General features: G+C 39.9%; 1 protein-coding gene across 1 annotated transcript in view; it reads left to right on the top strand.

Annotated features, from left to right (window-relative positions):
• The window catches only part of CACHD1 (cache domain containing 1), a 113,872-nt gene that overhangs the window by 53,616 nt on the left and 40,588 nt on the right, over nucleotides 1-19,668 (top strand). The window contains exon 4 of the mRNA XM_075711086.1: nucleotides 14,032-14,138. Within this exon, the coding sequence (XP_075567201.1) occupies nucleotides 14,032-14,138 (107 nt within the window). The remainder of the gene's footprint in view (nucleotides 1-14,031; nucleotides 14,139-19,668) is intronic.

Here is a 19,668-nt window from a genome sequence, read left to right as displayed (position 1 = left end):
TTTTCTTTTCGCTTTGTCCTCCAAAGTTACTGTTGTGGTTTAGCCCCAGCCAGCAACTAAGCATCACACAGCCGCTTGCTCACTCCCCCTACCCTGATGGGATGGGGGAGAGAATTGGAAGAGTAAGAGTGAGGAAAAACTCTTGGGTTGAGATAAGAACAGTTTAGTAATTGAAATAAGGTAAGATAGTAATGGTAATAATAACAATATAATAATTATGATAATAATATACAAAGCAAGTGATGCACAATGCAATTGCTCACCACCCACCGACTGATACCCAGACCGTTCCCGAGCCGCGATCGCTGCTCCCTGGCCAACTCCTCCCAGTTTATATCCTGAGCATGACATCATATGGTATGGAATAGCCCTTTGGTCAGTTTGGATCAACTATTCTGGCTGTGCCCCCTCCCAGTTTCTTGTGCACCTGGCAGAGCACAGGAAGCTGAAAAGTCCTTGACTAGCATAAGCAGTACTTAGCAACAACTAAAACATCAGTGTGTTAGCAACATTCTTCTCCTACTAAATCCAAAACACAGCACTATGCCTGCTACTAGGAAGAAAATTAACTCTATCCCAGCCGAAACCAGGACAGTTACTTAGCTTGGAAGTCCTTTAGAAATTTCTTTACCTATGCTGGACTCGTGTAAGGATCCTTCACAGTAAGTGATTTAAAAAAAGAACTGGAGGTCAGAGCTGGCAAAGCAGAGAGGTGAATTTTCTATTTGCAGAGCTCCTCATTCAGGCTCTATAATATGATTCTCATTAGTTACTTGGCTTGATAATATTAAATCTGCTAAAGTGGTTACCAGACCAGTCTATCAGTCTGCAAGATCTTCCAGACAGCACTTGGGCAAGACTCGGTTGAGTGTGTATGGTTGAAGAATGGTGGATTGGACCATCCAAAATACACCCACTGCTGTCTTCAGGAAATTGTCTGCAAGTCATATAAAGAAAGAATGTGAAAATATGTTTTTCTCATGAAACTTAACTTCAAAGTTGTTATTGGTGCCATGCTTTGTTAATTGTCTGACTGTCTAAATGCTTCTGCCACCATTTCATTTGTCATTTCTCCCCCTTCTGCCTCTTCTGCCTGCTGCTCATCCTTTCATTTTCCTTCTCTGTGGCATCTCCCTTCTGGGAGATTCCCTATTTTGAATCATAGAATCGTTAAGGTTGGAAAAGACCTTTAAGGTCATCAAGTCCAACCATCAACCTAACACTACCAAGTCCACCACTAAAACAATTAAGGGTAGAGTAGTAATTTCATGTTTCCTGGCTTGGTGGCTGGATTATTTTTTAATGAAAGTAAAAACCAGGAATCATTAAGGTTGGAAAGGACCTCTAAAAGCATCAGTCCAACCATCAACCCTACACCACCATGCCTACTAAGCCATGTCCCAAAGTGCCACATCTATGTGTTTTTTGAACACCTCCAGGGATGGTGACTCCACCACCTCTCTGGGCAGCCTGTTCCAATGCTTGACTACCCTTTCCATGAAGAAATTTTTCCTAATACCCAATCTAAACCTCCCCTGATGCAACTCTAGGCCATTTCCTCTTGTCCTGTCGCTAACTACTTGGGAGAAGAGACCAACACCCACCTCACTACAACCTCCTTTGAGATAGCTGTAGAGAGCAATAAGGTCTCCCCTCAGCCTCCTCTTCTCCAGACTAAATAATCCCAGTTCCCTCAGCCGCTCCTCATGAGACACATGCTCTCAACCCTTCACCACCTTCGTTGCCCTTCTCTGGACATGCTCCAGCACCTCAATGTCCTTCTTGTACTGAGGGGTCCAAAACAGGACACAGTATTCCAGGTGCAGCCTCACCAGTGCCGAGTACAGGCACATGATCACCTCCGTGCTCCTGCTGGCCACACTATTTCTGACACAAGCCAGGATGCCGTTGGCCTTCTTGGCGACCTGGGCACACGAGTGGCTCATGTTCAGCTGGCTGTCAACCAGCATCCCCAGGTCCTTTTCAGTGAGGCAGCTTTCCAGCCACTCTTCCCCATGCCTGTAGCGTTGCATGGGGTTGTTCTGACCCAAGTGCGGAACCTGGCATTGAGCCTTGTTGAACCTCATACAGTTGGCCTCAGCCCATCAATCCAGCCTGTCCAGGTCCCTCTGTAGAGCCTTCGTACCCTTGAGCAGATCAACACTCCCACCCAGTTTGGTGTGATCTGCAAACTTACTGAGGGTGAACTCAGTCCCCTCATCCAGATCACTGATAAAATATTAAACAAGACTGGCCCCAAAACTGAGACCTGGGGAACACCGCTTGTGACTGGTTGCCAACTGGATTTAATTCCATTCACCACAACTCTCTGGGCTTGGCCATCCAGCCAGTTTTTTACCCAGCAAAGAGTACACCTGCCTAAGCCATGAGCTGCCAGCTTCCTTAGGAGAATGCTGTGGGAGACAGTGTCAGAGGCTTTACTAAGTCCAGGTAGATGACATCCACAGCCTTTCCCTCATCCATTAGGCAGGTCACCAGGTCATAGAATGAGATCAGGTTGGTCAAGCAGGACCTGCCTTTCATGAACCTATGCATGATCCCTGGTTGACCTGCACATGCCTGTTGAGCGTACTCAAGACGAAGTGCTTGATAATCTTTCCCGGTACCGAGGTCAGGCTGACAGGCCTGTAGTTCCCCAGATCCTCCTTCTGGCTGTTCTTGTAGATGGGCATCACATTGGCAAGCAATTTGGTTAAAAATGTTGGGGAAAAGAGCCAATGTTGATATCCAAGGTGGCATTATCAAGTCTTGTGTTTGACACAAGCCTGCTAAAGGGGAAAGTAAAACAGTTCACATGGGCAGGAGGTGGTTGTTCCTGAAATGCCGGGAGGGCATCTCACTCCATTCCCCTGCTCAGCATCATCAGCTACCTCAAAACCTGTCCTCGTCTCCCCACCTCTCCAGAAAAAGAGATCAATTTTTAATAGAAATGCTAAAATGAGATAACTTTCTTTTTAAGCAGAAGCTTTCCATAAAAATTAAAAGATTACTTGTTTGTTAAGATCCCCGTTTCTCTCCCTTGGTCACCTCTAGGCCTGGTTAAAAGGGAGAAAATGTCCAGTGGAGCGACTGTCTTTGCAGGCAGGTGTATCTGAAATCACCAATAGCTTTTTTTGCTGCTGCTTTTTTCTTTTGTCCAGAGAAATACATAGACTGAGATTTTTGACGGAAAACGCTAAAAGTTAAGATAGCTACCTTAATGGTCAGATTTTGGGGAACTGGAACACACATATGAGTGTTTGATCGTGGATTTAGGAATGATTTTTGAAACACAGACACAAGTATCTCCCACCTGGATATGGTGATCATATTTTGAAGGCTAGTGATTTACTTGAACTCTTCCACATTTAATTTTTGGACTAACTTGGCCTGGCTATAATGAGGGCTGCACTTGTGAGAAGTTAGGTTAGGTGTGGTTTTGCTGGTGACAGGTCATCCTTGACGTTTAAAAGACGTGTGTTAGTGTTGGCAGAAGAGTGCTAAAGTTAGAGCAACAATAATTATAATAGTTTGGTTTAGAACATTTATTAGCTGCTGCTATAGAAGAGGTCACATTGAAAAAGACACAGATTTGTCTGTGCTGTTTGCTGTTTTCAGGAGGTAACTTCAGATTGTAACTTGAAAATGTGTGTGTCCTTAGGGCTATGTTTTTTCTTTCAGGAGGGTTGTGCAATATTTGTGTTACAACTGCCTAACTCTGTGTATTCTTTTTCTTGGTGTAGGGAGGTGTTTCATTATCTGGCCTCTTGAGTAAACATTTGGTGCAGGAATAGTGTCAGAAGCACATGATCTTCAGGCTGTATTTTTAAGGTAGATTTGAAGGCTTGTCCCACAATATTTAAGGTTGTTTATCACACGGTGTTCAGCCTCTAAACACATGATGACACTTGTAAATCTGAGGGCACTTCATGTTGTCAGGCAATTCCTCCATCAGCCTTTTACACCATTGTCTAGCTTAGTGACATTGGTTTAGGAATGCAGCAAAGTTTGGGTTTGTTTTGGAAAAACTATGTGGGAAGGTATTTACATTATCTGTGTAAAGTAGAGATGATGAACTATTGTGTAGAGAGAGGATTTATTTTAAGTTTGGGGGTTTTTTAATGGCTTGGTGTCTTTATTTAGTTTATATTTGTTGTTAGCATTAACAAAATTATCCATGTATGCATTGTATTTATCTTGAAAATCTGAGCATTGGCTTAGAAGACAGTGTGCCGTGTTGCTTGAGAGAAACTGTGAGTATACCACACCTGGTGACTATAAATAAATGATATGAAATAGGACTAACAAAGCACGAACTGGGATATAAAATGAACCTGGCATTTAAATTGCTCGTTTAGTTGAGTAGTGAGATATGACAAGGAAAACAGTATTTTATTGCCATTATGCAGTGTTGGCTTGTACAGTGAAGAGCCCAAATGAGTAAGTTTTCATGTGACTGATTCCTAGTGACTAGTTCTGAATTAAAATTAACAGCCTGACTGTGCTTTCGGTTGCTGTATTGTACCCAACATATACTGGCCTAACTAGTGTAGGTACTAGCAATCACGTATTTGTTCTCTCCACCAAGGTAGGTTTGTGCAAGAGAACTGCCTTGTTTTGGAAAGTGGTGAAAATAAATGAATTAGAATATGCAAAATCAACTTGATGAGGCAGTGCAGTTGGTAGTTATTGAGTGGTTTTGGCAAGGAATTTTTCCATAGGTCATATTCAACAAACATTTAATCATACACTTATTCTCACCCAGTTTACCAAAGCATTTAAGCATGTACTCTTCTAAATGGAAATTAATCATACGCTTAAGTATACATGCAAGTACTGCTAAGTAGAGGTGGACTGCTAAACTTGGAGCAACAGAGCAGGGGCTATCTGTATGGTTTTTGTTTGGGGGGGGTGGTTGGGGTTTTTGTTTGTTTGTTTTGTTGTTTGGGGTTTTTTTGTGGGTTTTTTTTGTTTGGTTTTGGGTTTTTGTTTTGGTTTTTTTTGTTTGTTTGTTTTTTTTTAGTTTTTTATGTTCCTTGCTTCAGATACAGCTGTTTGCATTTTCAGTTCTACTTAATCAAGGTTTGGGAATGGAAAAAAACATGGTGATAATGGAGGGAGAGAACAGTTGAGAAGAGCAACCAGAGAGCATAGCTTTCAGAGAGGCTCAGAAGTGGATGGTATGAAGATCTGGTATCTGCCCTACCGTCCGGGCTATATTTGTGTCTGTGGGGTCAGAGCCTGGAGACTCTCTCCTTTTCCCAGGGCTGTGTGCCACATCAAGGAAGTGCCAGTAGCAGTTGAGAATTGGCATTGCTCCAAATAGACAGAGTTAATGTGGATAAAGTGCTCCAGGCTCTTAACAAAGCGGATGAGTAAACTGGTGGGAGGTAAGGAAAATGGATGTCAAGTGACATGCATCTTCTAATCCTTGAAGAAATCCCTGCTAGAAAGATAAGGTTTTGTGTTTCCTCACTAATAAAGGCTGCTGAAAAAGCCATGATAAACAGATTTCATGCTGTCTCCAGACATTCCCTATCATGGTTGAATTGGGTGGTTATTTACAAGACAATGTTTTAATTAAAGTATCTTCCTTCTTAAGAGGATAAATACCTTTGTGTACAAGATGGTATCTCCTGTTTGTCATGCCTGAGGTGCTTCATTCCCGAGAAAGCCCTTGGTAGGTCTTTAGGAAGTCTTGGAACTGAAATGGCCTGATGTGCGTGGGGTGCAGATGGGGCCATAGCAGTGTCAGCAACAGGGTAGGGGAAGGAGGAAACAGTGTTTATTTATCAGAAGTATTGAGCACCTGCGGCTTCCCTGCGCCTTCACTGGGAACTTATGGGATACGGGTCAGTTGTGAAAAGTGTCTGAATAGGGAATTAGAAATGAGTTTCAGGAAACAGGTTTGGAAGCATTAACTTTGTCTGGGGTTGTAACTTTGCAGGTCTGCGTGGTCTGACTTGTGAATGACAACTGAAATAGTATCTTTCTTCATAAAGAATGGTGTTGGACTGGATGGCAATGTGCAGATCAAATAGGTGTTTTATATTGAATATTTGCAGATGAAAGAATATCAAACTCTTGCTGCACAAAAGAAAGAATAAGTCTGATAATGTGTGTAATGTTGGAGTATTTGTCATCACCCTGGTATACAAAATGGGTTTTCAGGAAAAGCTATGCTTGATGCTAGCTGGCTTTTGCAGGAGACTTTCAGAAGTAGCTTTATATAGTTCCAGTTTTGCCAGGTAAGTTAAAGCTATGTTTGCATGATAAGTACGTGTGAAGATGCAGTTGCAAGTATGTACTTTACAGAATTGGTGACATAAAGTGCACTCCAGTGGTTTTCTTGACATAGCAAAGCCCTGCATATCTACAGTAAGATTGCCTTCCAAAAAAAAAAAAAAAGGCTATAATTTCTCATTCAGATGCATTTGTGAGGAAACATGCAGCTGCCTGTGCAGCTTTCCCAACAAAAAACAGAGACTATGCTTTTAAAGGGAGACACAAAAATCTTCCCTAACCCAGCCTCGATCCTCCTCCTCTTCTGCCCAGTTTTAAAACCTGTCACACTCTGATGTGCTACAGCATTTCATGTTCTTGTGTGTCTGCGAGAGAAGGTAGGAAATGGTTTCCCTTGAGTTGCCTGCGACTGGGACCTGAGTGGGGAGAGAAGGGCAGAGTTGCAGTGCCGGGAAGCGGCCCCGCATGGTGCCTTCCTGCTGTGAGGGGTGGTGTGGCCGACCATGGTCCCCTGATAACCCTACACCTGCAGGCAGGATGTGAATATGCATATGTGCTGGTGGAAACATCCCCCTTTCTCTGTGTTTCTACCCTGGAGAATAGAAATTAATTTCAGTACTGATTTTTATGGAAAGTTGTCACGGGTCTCCAAAAAAGTTTGGAGACGCGTTGCCGTTCATTAACGCTCTTGCTTCTGCTGCTAACATAGATGTTTCAAGGTGGCTGGAAATCTGTTTTTGTGCTTTATTTAACTATGCTGATAAGAGTTTAGGGAATGCATTTATCTAAATTTGTGAAAGGAGACGGAATGGAGAAATATTTGTTGGTAAAACATACTACTTGGCAGTGTTGCTTTACGAACGTTAATAGAGCTGTTTGAGTAAGTGGGTTTACAAACCTATTTTTGAAAATCATTTACTCCCTGAGTGTGATACCGCCTTCAGAAGTGGTTTGGCTTTTTCTTTTTTAAACAGATGGTTAAATATTTGCTAATGCAGTTCAATTTTATCCCAGCTCTTTCTGTGTTTATCTTTCCTCTCTGGAGCAGTTAAGTGGGCGATAACGGGAATCCCATTCAGTTCCTTCAGTTGCCGCAATATCTGAAGAGCTGCACTTCCGAAGGAGAAGTGGGTGGGCCACACTGAATGAAATTTAAGATGTATTTGCTGTTCTTGCAGAGTATCAGACTACAGTAATGCATGTGGGTTTCTAGAAAACGTAGAGAGCATGTGTAGTGCTAGTCTTGGCATGACCTTGTTTTGTCCATAAACTGTAGCAGGTATTTAGGAAATTGCTCTCTTGGACTGTTTGCTTTTACTTCATAAATGTGGCCGAGTTCCTCATGAAAAAGTGGGTTTTGGAATAGTTTGTGTTACTGGGTTGCAGTCCTCCTTCCAATAATACGCTTTCTTTACATCTGAGAGCAAGTATACTTCGACTTTTTCAAGTAGTAGTTGAAATAATTGGAACAACTTCTATGTCTTGCCAGAAGAAACTGGTTAACTGAATCATCCGTAGCTTTTTTTTTTGTTGAATTTATTAATAAAAACATTGTTTTCCAGCATTCTGTTTAGATGCAGCAGGAACCATATATTTAAGTATTTATTTAAGTATGTAAAATATTAGTTAAATTCTTGCCTTACAATCAAGAAAACATGCCTAGTTCTGAATTTCAAAGGAAATGCTGAATTTTCAATGAACTTATGTAATTTTATTTGCATACTAAAATTAGCTTTAAATTTGTATGAATGGAAAGGAAGGGAAAGAAATTAATCTTAAAACAATGAGAACCCCTCAGTAGCTGCTCAAGTGTCATTTTTATACACAGCTCCCTCATTTTTTCCCTAAACTGAAACTGTACAAAAGAGGTTGATTTACACTGTAAATTCAGGCCGAACAAAATCCAATTGGAACTCACTTGAGCACTGTTTTGATGTAAGATTCAAAGCTTCTGCAAATTTATTTTATCTTCTACACTTGCTGATCTCCTGCTTGTAAATCCTGTTGAAGGAGAATAAAAATGAGTGCAGCCTGATGGGAATTTAATGTCTGAAGTTCAAAGCAGTTTGTACATCAGAGCAAACGTCAATCAAATGAACATCTTGCAAGCTAGGCAGGGAGCGCGTTTCTCCATGGGGAAGAGATCAAAGTGGGAGTCACAGCTCTGTTTGCTCCCTCGGGATGCAGTTTCGATCAGTTGTTCATTAAAGTGAATCCAGAAGGACGGGCTTTTTAGAGAGGCAGGGAAAGGGGGATGGGGTGAGTGGGCCTGTCTTGAAACTGAATTTCAGCCAATGTCTTTTGCTCTCATTTAAGTAGGTACAAAACCTAATTACATCCAAATACAGATTTTGTTGTGCTTTTCTGGTAAGGATTTTGGAGGACTTCCTAAGTGTTGGCTGTGGTGTTACCACCTAGAACATTTTGGGCCAAATATCAGAGGAGACCTCGGTCAGCCATTGCTGTTATCGTCCACCTCGTAGTCTTGCTGCTGGCAGAAGTGGAAGACACTAGTAAAAATTAAGTCGCTTTTGTGCAGAGAAAGGATGGTGATCGATGCTTGTCTGCAAATCTTAAAATATTAAAGTTTAGGGGTTTTTAACTTCTTCCAAAGCAAGTAATGGGAAGATTTGTATGTTTTGAAACTTGTGTGGAAAATGTGGAAGGTATAAATACATCATAGGAAAGGTAAAACCAGTGATTACAGCCAAGAATATAAGCGTTTACTGTAAATGCCACATGGCAGTGTTGAGGCTTTAGTTTTAATTGTTGTTTTAGTGGTGAAGATTGCCAAATAGGTTAATAGCGCATTCTTAATTGCTGAGCATATGGAAAATTCTCCAGTGTAATTAAAATGATGCCAAATACTGCAATGTAAATTTGTCACAGTACTGCCTTTGTCCAGTTTCTGGTCTTGGTTTTCTGAGGACGTACATTTGCGATGGGAGCTGATCTCTTCTCAAGGTCCTTGTGTCATGGAACCAGTCACACTTTAAAGATACACTCCACTGCAAGGTGCAGAAAGTCAGTTTTAAGGCAAACTGCACCTGAAAAGAGATTTGAGGAAGATACCCATGTAGCTCAGTCTGGAGCAGTCCTTGCTGTATGATGACAGGTCTGTCTGAGGGCTGGTCTTTAATTTATGGGGTTTAAAACAATTGTTCTTCTGCATATTTTATTTATATAATTTTCCTGTTAACTGTATTCTCTTTTTGCTACTTGTGTGCTGTGGCAAGAAAAAGGAGGGGTGGGCTGGGTTGCAGTAATTTCTTGTTTTCTTTTTCCAGCTCTGCTGCAGATTGCTTAGGCATCTACGTCTTCATTTTCCTGATGGGTAACATAATACTTGCTTACTGAGGAAAGCTGAGGGACTTTGTTGATTTTTGCATTAAAGTGCTTTGACATGCTCCAATAGAAAGTGCAATATAAATAGGGTGTTTATAGCTGAAACACTGATCCCCTTGGCCCAGGCGATTGGTTTGGGACTGCAGGAGCACTTGTGGCGGGGCCACTGAGGGTGATAACTTTATTTTTGCCTTCCTAGAAGGCATGCTAGAATTGGACCTGGTGTTCATCTGCTTGAAACCCCATGTTAATATCTATCATGACTGAGAGACCTGAAATTAGGTTTGGCAGCTTTGTGTGTATGAAGAAGTGATGTAGCAATACACTCAACATTTTGAATCAAGATACATACAACTTCTCTGTCAGGTAATTTAGTGCGAGTAGTTTGGGTAGTGTGAGAACTGCATGTCAGGATGCACAGGGCACTTTGAGTGTGAGTGGTGACTTTTGGCATAAAATAAAATCAGAGCAGAGGAGGATTCCAGATGATTTTGAATTAAACCCCAGCATTTACTGCCAGTCTTCTGAGACATTGAATAATGTTAGTTGCTAACAAGGTGTCCTGTTGGCATCACTAATAGATTTTCATGGGAGCACTGGGACAATTAGCTAACATCTTGAAAAGTCATTATTTTTCCCTAAGAGTTTGTTCCTTAGTATTCCTCAGAAATATTTCTTTAGCAAGGAGATGTTTAATTTGCAGTCTCGAGCTCTCCTCTGTCTGCTTTTGCCCAAAGATAAATATGCTTTTTGTGAAACCTATCCTTTATCAATCAATCTTAGTCTTGAGATTCCTTAGCGAACAAAAAATCAACAACATTTTTGCTTGCTTGGTAGGAGCTGTTATTTTTTGAAGTGGTTACATTTTAATGGGGATAGGAAAAGCCACAGCCTTGATCTGAGGACTATGTTCCTGTGAAATGTCAAGTCTTTTCCTCGATGGAGAGGACTTTGGGGAGTTTTCAAAGAGCAGGTTGCCAATAATTTCAACAAGCAGTTCCTAGCAGAGTGGATGAGCCCATGCAAAGCTCCATACCGTCAAGGTTTGGCTGCTTTTGGTGTCTGATGTAGCATCCCTTCTTGATCTTACAACCTGATGGTGGATCAAGAGGACAGGAGACCTTTCCATCTGTCTGTCCATCTTATTCTCTCTTCCTTGCCATGAAGAGCGACGATAATGCAGAAGATCATCAAAAGCTCTTTGCCCCTATCTGAATCTTGAATCAAAACACCAGCACCAATGGAAAGCTGTTATTATGCTGTTTTGGATAAAATACCAAGAGCCCTGAACATCTGCATCCAATAAGGAACCCGCAGTACTTTTTGTAAAGCAAGGAATTTAGCTGCCTGTTCTTGTTCCCGCTGTATATGGCATTTTTCACTTCGCTCATCACTGAGTGGTTTTGATGTGTTGAGCAGCTGCTACAGTTAAAGATGTTTCTCCAGTGACAAGCAAGTTCGTAATTGCATGTGTTAGGTGGGGACAGAGGAGGGCAAGTGGAGTAAAATGTTTGTGTTTGTGTACAGTAACGTTGACTATGTCAAAAGACTGAGGTATGTAAAATATTTGAAAAGAGATGAGAAAGTTTGTGTACAGACTGCTCTGGAACTCCCTGATGCAAAAACTTGCACTCTCCATGTACATTTGCATCTATGTGGTAGAAGGTTTGCAACTTAAAAATCTGCCCCCTCACCCCCCAATATTGACATATGTATATAAAAAATATTGACCAAAATTGGTAGAGCTATGTTTAAACTGCATTTATTCTACATAATTTTTAAAGTGTATGGGAGGGCAGTTAATTATTTCCAAATATATGTGACTCTTCTTTTTCCTTAAGTCTAGGTTTGAAAAGGATCAAAAAATATTGGTGCCTCAGTAACTCTAACTGTTCACTGGTAGTCTCATCCATCTCCTTTAAGGATAATGCAGTTAGTTAAAGATGCATGCGGTGTTTATGGATATAGATTAAACTAATTTTAAAACATGCCAGTTTACAGATACATTGCTTTCATTCATATTTCTATGTGACAGTGAAGGTATTAAAATTAAGCACTTAGTAATCAATAATGATCACTTTTTGCATATTCAAAAATTCAGTTTGGTTAGAGCTTCTTCAAATAGAGCCTCTAGTCTGATGAGCTCTAGCTATGTAAAATGAGACTTCTTGTGACTCTGCAAGAATCATAAAATTTAATCTGATGTTAAGACCAAAGGAGTCGGTGTCTGAAGTTTTGTTATGCATTTGCATAAAAGACTATTTTACTTATTTGTAATTCAGAAAATCATTCAGGATTTTAATAGTAAGTTTTCAGGAAATTACTCCTATAATTGAAGGGCAAATTTCTAAACTTGTGAGAAGGCTATGCTATACTCTTCACCAATAACAGAAGTTAAACCTCGGCTTTAAGTGTGTGTGGGGGGGGTGGGGTATGTGGTTCATTTGTTGTGGTTTTGTAATACTAAAATTTCTGAAAGTGGATCCAGTCACTTACAGAAGTGATGATCTTAAGCCTACTAACAAATATGTTATTTACCCTTAGGTAGATTTCACAGATCTCTTCTAAGTCATAAAAGGTTCTCCTGCATTCTGCGTGCAGAACCCCCATAAATGGAGAGATGGAGTCTCTCAGCAAATCCTCATCTGGCTGGCTTGGGGCAGCTGCAGCTACCCCCCATAGGATGAATTTATTTTTAATTGGGCTGAAAGAAAATATATTGGATTAGGGGAGCTTTAATTTGCTTAAAAAGACTTGCTTCCTGTGGTCATAACTTGAAATTTCCTTGTGGTAACTAATTCCATCTGCCTGTGGTTTTTGTTTCTGTTAATTGTTGTTTTAAGGGGGTGATTTAGAAGTGCATTGTTTCATTGTCTGTTTGTGTCTATGAACCCCAGTCCTTGGAGCAAGCACTCTGTAAGGACAGAACCAGAAAATGAGTGTCTTCCCATGCTTACTGGGCACCATATTTGTTGAAGTAGTTGCAACTTACTGGATTTCAGTTTCTTAATTAAAATCCTCAACCAGAAGAACAGTGCTTGGTTTTCATCCCAGTTTTGCTTGCAATAGTTTGGGCCTCCACTATGTGAAGGCATATATATCTTGGTGGGTTGGTATGCGTACATACACATTTATGTATGTGTATGTATATGTGTGTGTATGAAAAAATGTACATCGGTTTAAGCAAGTAAGTGCAGTTGATGATAAGCAACTAAATAAAGAACCTTAAGCACATATGTAATTACACGTGCATTGAGGTAAATGGAAAGTGTTAGAATGGCACTGGGTGAATGCTATATAGATGTAAGCCAGTGATTGATGTGCCATTAATATTAAGTTGGTCAGTATCTTTTAATGTTGCTGGGTTTTGTGTAATTTGCTGGTTTAGACTTGACAGTACTGAACAAACCTCTACTCTGCCCAGTTTCTCTCCAAGACTTGTTTCCTATCAGCTTTCATGCCAGAAAGGGTACTAAGCCTTTTCTTCCAGGATGGGGTTTTATGCAGACCTTGCTTGCAGTTTGTTGTAATTTCTTAGGAATAGGTTGATGGTAGAAAAATTCTTTGATAGGAAGTAAATTGGTTTTTGAAGTACTAGAATAATCAGACCATAAGTCAAATGTCATCAAAATGTTCGAGGTCACAAAAATGTTAACAAATAAAATTGGCTTATGTAAATGGTACAAAACTGCATTTAGGTCCTTGAAAGCTTCAGGAGAGGTTCCAGTTATTTATAACCCTTTAAAACCCTTTTTATTTAAATTTTTTTAAGGCATTGGTTTAATTAGATTTTACTGTCATTAGAACTATGCACTAGAATAGTTTTTGCATGAAGAGTTATGAATGTATTTGAATTATTTAACCTAACCAAAATGTAACAAAACTCCAGACTGTCAAGTTCCTTCCACTATTTGGAATATAAATCCCCAAGTTTTGGTACAGAAAACAGGCTTACAATTTTTCTATGAGATCTTTTTTGTAAAGACATAAAGAGGAAATCCTCTTCGTGCAAGACACTTGGAATAAATTTTTTAAAAATGAAAGATGAAAGAGTCTCTAGCAAGAAGAAGTTCGATTCAGCATCAGGAGGAGACACTTTCTGATGGCATGCCTGGATGCTACACGCATTTCCCAAGCTGGAACCTCTACTGTTTAAATCTAGATGAAAGAGCATACTCTCTTATGATCCTGTCTTTCAAGGAATCTTGTGGATGAAAATGCAACATATCATTGTAGAGAGCAGATGCAATCCAGCCATGATGAGCTCATCCCCCCTAGTTTTGGGGTTCACAGTTTCTCCTGGATCCTTAAAATATGTGTAATGTTGGAGTTTCCAAAATAATTATTTTTCACTGAAATTTCAAAAAGGTGTGTCTCCATTTTAAATACTCTGTAGGTTTAATAGATAACGTTAGATTGCTAATCCTGTTGTTGTCATTTCAGATTTGATGGAAATTTTAACACCAATGTTTCTAGAACTATTAGCTGTGATAGACTGTCTACCACTGTCAATAGCAGAGCCTTCAATCCTGGACGTGACTTAAATTCTGGTAAGTAGTATAGTTTTGGGTTTTTTCCTTCTGTTGTAGGTTTTTTTTTTTTTTTTCCATTAGACTTTAACATTTTCTTGGCATAGAAAATTAGCATTGATTGCCATAGCAACAAGCTTTTATTTCTCCTGGAAACTGTCACACTGCTCTTAATTTGAGATTTCATGATTGAAAGATGATACCTAAAGTAATGCCCTTAGACTAAGTGCTTTATAAAAATGTCATGAAGATTTTATTCCAGCCTACCATGGATAATTTTGTTGTGGTTTATGCACTTTTTATTTCTTCTTTTTTTTTCCAAGGCACTTTCCTTCCTAGGCCTGTCTGCTTTGGCATCAGTAGTGTCAGCTACTGAAGGCACCATGCAAAGAAATTTCTCTGATCTTCTTAGCTGAGTTCAGCTAATGTGAGGCTGTGTTTGCAGCGATATGCAAAAACTACAAAATATAAGGACATCCTAAAATATTTCCTTTCTTTGTCTTGTCAGGGCATTTCCATCTTGACAGTCAGTGCATTTGCTTGACACACTTAGAGAGCTAGAAATATGCTTAGAACCAAAATACATATGACTTATCCCTGAAAAATTCAGCTTTTGGTCCTACAGTGCAGCAAGGTTTAGGTTTTGGGGTTTTTTTTCATCCTAGTCACTTGAATTAATACATGGATTTCAGATTTTTTTAGTCGTAGTTTTGTCCAGCTGTTCCATCTTACTTTTCAACTTTTTACGATGCCTTAGCGTTGTAAATTAGAGAATACTGTAGACTTTCGTTGTGGATTTCATTTAGCATAGGTTTTGGTATTTTTTTGTTTGTGGGGGGTTTTGTTGAGTTTTGGTTTTTTTGGGTTTTTTTGGACAATGCAGACTTGAGAGAAATTTTTTTTTTTAATTTTCATGTGTGTTTTGGAATAAAATACTGATTTATTTTTTAACTTGACTGATGAAGTGGCAGACCTGCCATTCCAGCCTCACCATGCGCAGAGCATTTGCGTATCTTGCAACAAATAGGATGAAAGAACCCCAAATTTCTCTCTAACCTCTCTTACTGTGTCCCTTCCTATATCTTTGCTTTCTGGATTTCTGATGAAATCCAAAAAGAAAAAGTAGGTACCAAAACCAAAATGAAAGGTCCCTGTAGGTTCCTTTCCGTCCCATCCACTGTATACCACATCTTGCATGCAGGTGCTGGCCAGACAAGCTAATTTCCTGACATACGTCTCATCACTATAATTTGTGTAGTGTTTTCCATCCTAAAGATAGACAGTCTTTGTTCACTTACTATGATTCGCTTCATTTTGTTTTACTCATAAGCTATCTCTTTATTAAAAAAAACAAACAAGCAAACAACTTATTTAATAATGTTTAAAGTCATATGCAGTTGTTGATTAATCAAAATAATTTTTGAAAGCAAGTTTTCAGGCACTGTTATAAAAGCAAAGCATTGAATGAATCACTTAATGTTTTTTATTTAAGTAAAAACCCATTCTTTTTCTACTGCAGAAGATGGATGTAAAAAAAGTATTAAAGAAATATTCCTCCTCCTTGGCTGGTGGAAAACAAATAAGCTATAGTTTCCCTTAAACATTTTTTTTTTTTTAAATTTCTCGTTGGAATTCTCACAGACAGGAAGTGAGCACATGTTCAAGCTTCTTGTTGGCCTGGCTCAACAGTCAGACTTGAGTGACTCCTCTTCCCTTGCCTTCGGCTTGACAGCTTCCTGATGAAACAAGTATCTTCAAAAAATGGCGTTGGCAGAAGAGGGCAGCAGAAGAGAAGAGGGAATTGGAGTGATAGTAAGAACAGGGAAGTGCTTCAGGATTATTGACAGCAGACTCTCCACCAGCTTTCCTGTTAGCAGCTCTCAGAAACACAGCCTTTGGGGGGAGGTTTTTTATTAGTGAGAAAACACCTGTAAGAGAGAAGTGGAATGGAAAGAGTAGATTGACGCAGAAAAATGAGATGGAAACAGATTTATTTGAGAAATGAAAGTTGATACTGGGTACATACCTAGTGAAATAAGAAGTTAAATTTTCTGTAGGCAAGCTACAAGGAATACCCTTAGTCCTTGCCTCCTTGTGTGAAGGAGTTTGAAAGTCTGTGAGATGACGGTTCCCACCTTCCCATCCCGTCCCGTCCCTTGTCCTTGTCCTTGCCCATGTCCAAAGCAGTGTCCCTGTATTGGTGCAGAAGTATTTGGGTTTTGGAATAAACTGGATGTGGGAAGGCTTAGGTGCAGGAGGCTGGGTGTTTATTTTGTGGGTGGAGGGTATTGTGTTGGTGGTATCTGTAGCTCTCGCTTTTGTAGTCATGGGCCACGACCTGTTGTGCCAAAAAAGCAGTCTCTGCCCAAAGGAATTCATGGCCTGAGACAATAGTTGGCTTGAGACACACTGGGATATAAATGGACCGGGAAGCAGTTTTGGTCAGAAGGACAGAGTGCTGTCAGAGAACCAGCATCCTTACAGCTGTGAAGATGGCTGTCAGGTTAGAAGTGGTTTTTAAAAGTACTTAGTGTCCTCTGTCTCTCAAAACTCTTAATTTTTTATTATTTCTGCAGTGACCTAGTTCTGTGAAACCTTACCTTAAAGCATACACTTAGGACAGAGCACTTTGCACAGGAGCAGTTTCTGAATAAACCTACGTGTGTGTATTCATTACACTAAACTAAAACTGCCTTTGAAAGAGCATAAAGATCAAACAAGAAAAAAGTTTCTCTAATCTCATAATTCTTTTACTTCGCTTGTAACTATCCTCACGTAGAGCTACTGAGGAATATCTGTTGCACTTTGGATTCAGACTCTACCTTAGCCTGAATTAATGTTTCTGCTCTAAAAAGCCTAAGATGTTGGTACATCTGGGTATTTTGACTGTGTGTTTTCTCTCCTGCCTTGCTTTGCTCGTTTAGACTTAAAGGCAGGATGGGAAGCCACGGCTTCCCATAAATCATGTGATACTGTCTTTCCCACTGAATGCAGTGTGATGGGAGGACCCCAAGTGCATCAGCCTCCTAGAGAAAGGGTTTAAAAGCCTCTGCTGCTCCGGCCCAGAAACAGGACCTCCACTATTCTTCTCTAGTTTGCCCAGTTTCCAAAACCAGCCTGACCTGTCCATCAGTCAGGTTGTCTTCCTGAATAGGTTGGTCATTTCATTCTTAATGTACAAAAAAATTCCCATGAGTATCTCTCTTTTCTGGCATGAGTTTTGCAGTTTAAATAATCCGGCCTATAAAAAGCTCTCGGCAAAATATAAATTTAAACTCTGCTGTGTTCGGCATCGATCTCAATTCTTTAAATGTTAATCTTGGCCTGCTCTGTGCACAGCGTTAAGAAAGTGGGATCAGAGTGGCAAAGTTGTAGTTGTTGGAAGGGAATGGAATTTGCACCGCAGACTCTGGGCGAGCCACAGGAGCAGAGCCTGGGAAAGCCCTCGGTGCAGACAACAACCTCAGCTTCTTGTCTGAACAATGTGTTAAGAAGTGTAAGTGCAGCTCATGAAACTTTCAAAAATAAAGAATTTTTTTGCAGTTTTCTATTGGATTTTTATAATATAAAGAGAAAATAAACATTAATCTTGGGGAAGGAAAGAAGAAGAAAGAAATAGATGTATGTCTTTCTTTTCTCAACCCTTAAAAAATAATGCTTTTGCCACTTTTTTCTTGATATTAGGTAACTTTTTTTTAATGTCATGAAAAGGTTTTGTTTTGCCTTGGCTTAAGTTTTCCATTTGGATTACTGTTAGCAATTACTACAAAATAGATAAGGAGAGAGTCTTTATTCTTTAGATGGAATCACAGGCTTCCGTTAGTTAGATTGAGAGATCTGTCCTCACTGGTATGAATAGTCCTTTACTTATTAGATGACAAAATCTTACCCAGAGCCAGTGCATTATGTTATCAGATTCCTTTGGGTTTGGTTTTTTTTTTCTTTTTGAATAAACAAGGAACCAGTAAATCTTTCTCCTTCTCATCCTTCAAAGTGCCGAAATGTCTGCTTCAAGTCAGGCAGCTTTAGCAGAGTGCTGTTCTCCAGCAATATGCAGAGATGGTACCAAGTTGCTCAATAAATTTTGTCTGTGCCTTATTCGAGGTGCTGATCATTTAAAATGTGGAGTGCCTTGGTCATGTTCCTTACATTGCTATACTTTAAACTGATAGCTTGGGTAAGTTAAAATAGTTGGGAAGTATTTGAGCAGATGAGCTAATATGCTCCCCCCCCACCCCTACCCCCCCAAATCCTTTTAATCACAGAAGCTGGGCTCATTCCTTAAAATGAAAGGTTTTTTTACATCTTTGCCCTTCAGAGTCAAAAGAACTCCCAGCGAGCTAGCTGGGCTCTGTCCTGGCTCATGCCATCAGCAGAATTTTAATCGGGTTCGAGCTGCAGAGCCTTTTATTTCTGATGAAAATGCGTGAGCCAGAAAATCCTGAATCCGATTTGTAGGTCTGGAGAGTTAGAGAATGTCTTTACTTGTAAAATAAACACATTTGCTTTCTGCTGTTGTTTCTGGGGAACGCTAAAGTGTCTTCACGATAATTATTTTTAATGGAGGTACTTCTCAGAGAAGAATAGCAGTATGTGTTGCACAGAAAATTAAACTTCTGTTGCGGGGTGAGAGCTGTGAGGTCTGCAGCTCAATAAAAGTAATGCTAAAGAAGAGGGCTGTAAGAAACTCTTTTATAATGAGCAATTATGTTCAGTAGTTCGGTTTTTTTTACTGACTGTTTGTGCTGTTCTTTGAAGATTAATTAGTTAATGATTTGACTATGCTTTGAAGATGTAAAGTGGTATCTAGAAGTGCTAAATGTTATCATATCGCATTCCCTTTGAAGTTTGATAAACTCTATCACATAGGGCTTTCTTTCTAAAAGTCCTTTTTGCCTTGTGAGATATTTATAATTAGAGAGAATGATCATTTCAAATACTCTTATGTTAATACTTTCCAACTTTTTCTGTCTGCAGCAGAATTTGGGGTCAGATAGTGCTGCATTGTAAGGGGAGAGGACAGAGGTTTTGGAGTGACTCGGTAATGCCAGCTCATGGGCAGCTCCCAGTTGGCCATTTACATGCCCAGTCTGTGTCTAGAAATAAGGGATACCACTAAGATTTCTGCATTTATAAGACTTGGACTCTTGGCTTCCTCCAAGTAGCATGATATCAAAGCTGGGTCTTTCCTTAGTGGTGGTGTTCATTTTAGAAAAGCAAAATCTTTACATGTACTCAGTAATGCGCTTTGTAATTTGTGTTCAAACAGGGAGATGGGTACTTTATTGTACTTACAAAAACTACTTGAACCTGACCAGAAAATGAAAAGTAAATTGCTTTTGAGTTAAAATGGGAACAACAAGTCTTGGTCAAGCATACGAATGCCTAGAAAGTGAGTACCAGTGAGATGCTGTGCACACATTTCTGCTAGTGCTGCCAAGGATGTAATTTTGTCAAATTTGGCCTTTAGCTATAAGCTAGACAAGCAGCTCGCCTTAGAGTATGTTTTTTTATTGCGGTCTTCTGATTGTGTAACCTGTCCAGAGGCTGG

The sequence above is a fragment of the Pelecanus crispus genome, chromosome 5 (genome assembly GCF_030463565.1).
Source record: "Pelecanus crispus isolate bPelCri1 chromosome 5, bPelCri1.pri, whole genome shotgun sequence".
Classification (NCBI taxonomy): domain Eukaryota; kingdom Metazoa; phylum Chordata; class Aves; order Pelecaniformes; family Pelecanidae; genus Pelecanus; species Pelecanus crispus.
The sequence above is the reverse complement of the archived record's forward strand: the minus strand, read 5'-3'. Positions and strand labels throughout refer to the sequence as shown.